This window comes from Vigna umbellata, chromosome 10 (genome assembly GCF_029865625.1).
Source record: "Vigna umbellata cultivar VRB3 chromosome 10, Vumbellata_1.0, whole genome shotgun sequence".
NCBI classification, from domain to species: domain Eukaryota; kingdom Viridiplantae; phylum Streptophyta; class Magnoliopsida; order Fabales; family Fabaceae; genus Vigna; species Vigna umbellata.
The window spans coordinates 25,526,636-25,532,888 of record NC_142174.1 but is presented as its reverse complement, the minus strand read 5'-3'; the positions used below and the strand labels follow the sequence as shown (position 1 = coordinate 25,532,888).

At 37.2% G+C, this 6,253-nt stretch overlaps 2 protein-coding genes across 2 annotated transcripts; one reads left to right on the top strand and one right to left on the bottom strand.

Moving 5' to 3' along the window:
- Nucleotides 1-260: 260 nt before the first annotated feature.
- Nucleotides 261-752, top strand: LOC124826400 (uncharacterized). The gene has a single exon (XM_047299226.1). The coding sequence runs from the start codon at nt 261-263 to the stop codon at nt 750-752; it is 492 nt and encodes a 163-aa protein (XP_047155182.1).
- Nucleotides 753-4,114: 3,362 nt separating this feature from the next.
- Nucleotides 4,115-4,764, bottom strand: LOC148192234 (uncharacterized). The gene is given in 2 exon segments (XM_088100487.1): nt 4,115-4,170; nt 4,173-4,764. Coding segments are annotated over 2 exon segments (648 nt in total).
- Nucleotides 4,765-6,253: the final 1,489 nt, after the last annotated feature.

Sequence of the window (6,253 nt, the reverse complement as noted above, 5' to 3'; positions counted from 1 at the left end):
GAAAAAGTTGAGTTAGAGAGAAGAGAAGAAAAAGAAGAGAGAGTAGAGAAAAAAGAAGAGAGAGTAGAGAGAAAAGAGAAAAAAATTGAAAATATTCTTCCTTTTCCAACAGATTATAAGAAATAGAGAAAGAGAGACAAAAGGGGCTTTGCGCAGATATCTTCAATCAAATGGATGTTGATCTACTTGTGAATGAAGCATGGCAACAATTTTCAGCTTAGGTAAATCATATGAATGAAATCTCCAAAAGAAAAAGATATATGGAGGAGGAGATTAATGAGTGCAAAGCTGCTAAGAAGAGATCATTCCCTCCAAAAGTGAAAGATCTAGGAACTTTCACCATTCCTTGCATCATAGGGAGGAAAAAGGTAAGGAAAGCCTTACTTGATTTAGGGTCAAGTGTCAATCTAATGCCTTTATCTTTACTTAAGCAAATTGGTGAATTTGACATCAAGCCAACAAACATGACTTTGCTAATAGCGGATGGATCTTCAATGAATCCTTATGTTATAGCAGAAGATGTTATGGTTTGTATAGGCAAACTACAATTCTTGGTTGACTTTGTGGTGATAAAGATGGAGGATGAAAGGCTGCCAATTATTCTTGGAAGACCATTTATGAAAATGGCTAAGGTCATCATTAATGTAGATGAGGGATTAGTGGTGCTTCAAGACCAAAAAGAAAGGGTGGTTGTTGACGTCTTCAAAGAAGAGCAGCAGATGAAAAGGAAGAGGCTAGTTGATAACAGTTGAAAAACTGTTATTTTCATGCTTGAAATTGATACTAAAAGCAACCTTTAACACTTAGAAACTAGCTTAAAATCATGCTTTTATTCATATTTTCAGAAATAAGAGAGCTGGACAGGTTTATGCTTGATTTCAGTGTTTTTGTGCAGGTTTTAAGGTGAATTTGGTGAAAGAAGTGAAGAAGGAGAGAGATGAAATCAAAAAAGACATCAAAAAGTGCAAAAGGAGAAGCCGCAACTGCCGCTCAGTGGCAGTTTACCGCTGAGCGGCACTCAGAAGCTCACGGGGGATCCGCTGAGGGGCAAAATGGCCGCTGAGGGGAACAAACCAACTCACGCACTTACCGCTGAGCGGCACACTTATGGGCTTGGGCCTAAATTTTCTGTAATTTTAGAATAGTATATAAGCTTTAGGACGTCCTAGGGTTTGTATCTTTGGCAGAAACGAAGCAAACACTCTCTCTTCCACCCCTTTGAAGGAGGATCTTGGATGCTCAGGCTACCTCTTCACCTTTCTAGGGTTTTATCTTTATTTCTTTCATTATTATTCATCTAGTTTCACCATGAATATGGTGAACTAGACCTTGTATTGTTGTTGGGGAATCAATGTAGTCTTGTGAAACTCTCATATATGGAATTTGTTTTTACATCTTATATTTAAGGCCTATGCTTTCTTTTATCATTAGTTAGGGTTTTTCCTCTTTGCTCAATGCTTGCTTTGTTTAACTCATTCAATGCATGATTATTGATTTTGTCGATACGAGAACGTACGGGGAAGTCTAGATCCGGGGAATTTCTCCCAATAGTATATTGGTTGCCGTTAAGCTCCTGCACTAAAAGAACTAATTATTAGGAATGCTAGGAATCGTATGAACTCGTAATTAGGGATAGGCCTTCTTGCATGATAATTTAGAGAGTGGCATTAACAATGATGAAAAGAATGTGGAATTCCTAAAGTACGTCAGAGTGGATAAGATGAAATTGATAACCCCAACAACATACTCATCCATATATTCCATTGAAGTGTTTGTATTTTGTTTTAGCCATTGATCAAATTCATGCATACATGTTTATTTTCTGTTTTGCATATTAAACTCCGGTTTAATCCTTTACTACATCCCTATTTATGTACGAATTTCTCAATTGGGTCCTCGTTTTTTAAAGTGTATCAAAATGGTCCCTAATTTTGAAAATTGATATCAATTGAGTCCTTTCCGTTAAGTTGGCTGGACGGCGTTAAAAAAATTGATGAGTGGGATGCTGAGATGACGAACGAGCGCTCGTCCACCAGCGAACGAACGCTCGTCCATCAGCGAACGAACGCTCGTCGACCACCGAACGAATGGTCGTCCAGTGTGGAACGAACGGTTGTCCAGCAGTAAGAGGTCGACGAGCGTTCGTTCTGTGGTGGACGAGCGTTCGTTCGCTGCTGGACGAGCGTTTGTTCGCTGGTGGACGAGCGCTCGTTTGTCATCTCAGCATCCACTCATCAATTTTTTTAATGCCGTCCAGCCAACTTAACGGAAAGGACTTAATTGATATCAATTTTCAAAATTAGGGACCATTTTGATACACTTTAAAAAACGAGGACCCAATTGAGAAATTCGTACATAAATAGGGATGTAGTAAAGGATTAAACCTTAAACTCCACTTATTTCGTTCTTAAGTCTTAAATAATCAACGAATCACATAACTAAACTAGGCCGTGAGTCCTTTGGGAGAACGATACTTGGTCTTACCGAGTTTATTAGTTGAAACGATTCGGTCACACTTGCCGATTGTTAAACAAGTTTGTGGCGCCGTTTTTCGGTGTTCATAAATTTGTCATTCCCAACAGTTGCTCTTCAAACTGAGCAGCAAAGTTAGGTATCATTCCAACTTTCCTCTCCATAAGGAGCCTCCTATCTTGGACCACCTAAAAATGCTTCTGATGTTTGCAAGATAGCAACCTACTAGAGTGGGGTTGTTCTGGTTCCTTTTCTTTCCTTTTGGATGCCATGGTCTTCACTCTTTTGCCTGAAGAGGATGCCATTCCTACATCAAACATAGATTACAAAACCACAAGACATATTGTTAATCATTAGTAAACAAAAAACAACACCTTAATTCCATGCTAAACCACCGCTGAGGTTCAAAATCACCCCTCAGCGCCACCAGTGCATCAATCTAGTACAAAATTTAGCCAAAAATCAAAGTCTGTTAGAGTGCCGCTCAGCGACAATTTACCCCTGAGCGGTGATTCTGCAGATTATTGAAAAAAAAAACTCTTTTGACCTTTCCTAACTCCACCCACATACAATTTTCATGCTTCCAGATCAAAATCAATCAGTTCAATCGGTCCAAACATCAATTAATTCATCAAATCATGCATAGGAATCAAAACCCTAAAAATTCATGCTTCAGCAATCAAATTCATGCTCAAGAACCCTATAATAAAAAATGCTTGACTTACTTGGGTGGAGATGCTAAATGAGTAGAGAATGCTTTCAAACTGTGAAGAACAATGATGCTCTCTCCCAACCCCAAACTTAGATGGAAAACTAGTTCGAAAGTGAGTGGAAGGGAGATTTTCTCAAGAGGAATGAAGGGAAAAATGTAGAGAACCTTTGGAAAAGTGTTTAAGAGTGTGTGTGCAGAGAAGAGTCTGAAAATAGAGGCCAAGGCATGACTTAGGGTATAAAAATACCCTAATGGGCTCGGGTTTCGCTAAGGGGGCAACCTAAGCCCATTCTGCGACACTACCGCTCAGCGACACTTTCGTGTTGTGCTTTTCTTCTTCCTAGCTTAACCTAGGTGCCTTCTACTCATGCTCCTCACTTGCTCCCTGCAATTAAGTTCTCAAATCACTCATGCATCCAATCCCTATCATACAACTAAATCAAAACCAAAACAACAAAGATACAATCAATCAATTGGGTTGCCTCCCAGGTAGCGCTTGTTTAACGTCACGAGCCTGACCCAAAATCCTTCAGCACCCTTTAGTAGATGCAAATCTTTCTTACCAACACCCATCAGTAGGTGTATACAAACATAGTATCCTTCAGTAGATACTCTTCCGCCTAACATCCATTAGTAGATGTAAACCCTGTAACAAACTTATAACAAAAACAAAAATACCCAAAAGTTCAAAATTACATCACCAATCCAAAAATTAAAAGTTCTTAAATCACTGAGTTGCCTCCCAGCAAGCGCTCTTTTAACGTCACTTGCTTGACCCAATAAAACTCAAGTTCTTTCTTCTTTTTCATCTTTCTACTGAACTTCTTCAGGAATTTGATAAAACTAGGAACCTGTTGCAATGTCTCAATCATAGGAACTTTAATCTCCAATTTCTTGAAGATTTCCATAAAGCGCTCAAATTCCTTCTTCCTATGATACTTCTTTGGATGAGGAAGAGGTTTTTCATATGATTCTTTCTTTTTTTCTCTCGTCCTCTTTTTCTTTTCTCTCACTTTCTTTTTGCTCTTTTTCTTTTCTCTTATTTTTTTCTTCCCTTCTCTTTTTCTTCTCAACTTTTTTATTTTCACACAAATTTTCTTTCTCTCTTTTCTCTCAACCACTTCTTTTTCTTTTTCTTCATCTTTATCTTTCTCACTCAACTCTTCTTTTTCTTTTCTCTGTATCTTTTCCTCATCTCTCCCTATTTTTTTCTCATAAAAAATCTTGTCACTTTTAGTGACAATGGCTTGACCTTCCTCCTTAGGGTTAACTTCAATATTAACCTTAAAATCGTTCAATCTCTGACTAATGTAACGAAGGTTCATCTCCATCCTTTTACATGATGCTTCAATGTTTTTCTGAGTAGAGATGGAATCTTGCAAAAATAGTTGAAGGGTTTCATCCAAACTTTCTGATAGAGAGCTTTGTTGCTGCCATTGTTGTTGTGGTTGGTTCTCAAATTGTCCAGCAACTTGCCAAAATTGACTTTGATCAATGCTTGAGTGAGGTTCCCACCAGTGGTTGAAATTACCTTGGTAGAATTGAGTGCCCATATAGTCAAATTCTTGTTCGAATTGCATCTTACAAGCATTACGCACAAAACTCTAGAAAATATTTGTTAGCACAAAAAGATAAAAAAGAAGAAGAAATAATAAAAAGATATAATTGGAAAGAGAAGAAGATAGGAAATAAAAATCGAAAAACATAAAAACAGAAAAATAAAAATAGAAAAACAAAAAATAAAAATAGAAAAACAGAAAATAAAAAAAAATAATAACCGAAAAAAATAAAAACAGAAAATAAAATAAAATAAAATAAAATAAAAACAGAAAAATAAAATAAAATAATAACCGAAAAAAAAACAAAAACAAAAAAACAGAAAACAGAAAAATAAAAATAGAATTTAAAATTAACAATTCAAAAACAAGTCAAAGATAATCAATAATCACACAAATAAACTAGTTAAACCACGAGTCCCCAGCTCGGCGCCAAAAACTTGATGACAGATATGAACACCGGAAAACACCGCCAAAAACTTGTTTAACCCTCGGCAAGTGTGACCGAATCATATCAAGTAATAAATTCGGTAAGACCAAGTATCGTTCTCCCAAAGGACTCACGGCCTAGTTAGTTATATGATTTCTTGATTATTTAAGACTTGAGAACAAATTGTTATAAGTTTCAAATGCAAAAGACAAAAGTAAACATGTATGCATGTGATGATCAATGGAAAAGAAGAACACAAACACTGAATGAATTAGATGGATGAGTATGTTGTTGGGGTAATCAATTTCATCTTATCCACTCTCATACATTTTAGGAATTCATCATTCTTTTCATCAATGTTAATGCCACTCTCTAAATCACCTTGCGAAGAAAGCCTATCCTTAATTACGAGTTCATACAATTCCTAGCATCCCTAATAATTAATTCTGAAGCACAGAAGCTTAAAGGCAACCAACCCTCATATCCCTATGTCTAGGCAATATGCTATTGGGAGAATTTCCCCGGATCTAGATTTCCCCGTATGTGTCCACATCGACAAAATCAATAATCATGACATCAAATGAGTTAAACAATGCATGCTTTGAGCAAAGAGGAAAAACCCTAACTAATGATGAAAGAAAACATGTAAAATAAATATGATGTTTAAACACAAAATTCCATATATGAGAGCTTCAAAAGATTACATTGATTCCCCAACAACAAGAAAAGTTTAGTTCACCATATTCATGGTGAAACTAAATGAAATACAATGAAAGAGTGAAAGATAGAACCCTAGAAAGTTGAGTAGGTAGCCTTAGCATCCAAGATCTTCCTCCAAGGGGTGGAAAGGTGTGTGTTTGCTTCGTACTCTGCCAAAGATACAAACCCTAGGAAGTCCTAAAGGTTATATACTATTCGAATTATTACACAAAAGTGAGCCTAAGCCCCAAATAATGCCGCTCAGCGGCAAACTACCGCTCAGCGGTAAGTGCGTGTGTTGAGTTCTTCCCCTCAGCGGCATTTTCACCCCTCAGCGGAGCCAACAGGTGTTCATTAGTGCCGCTCAGCGGTAAACTGGCGCTG

What these genes read in the sequence shown, in the direction of transcription:
- LOC124826400 (XM_047299226.1), top strand. Translation starts at nt 261, where the DNA reads ATGGAGGAGGAGATTAATGAGTGCAAAGCTGCTAAGAAGAGATCATTC.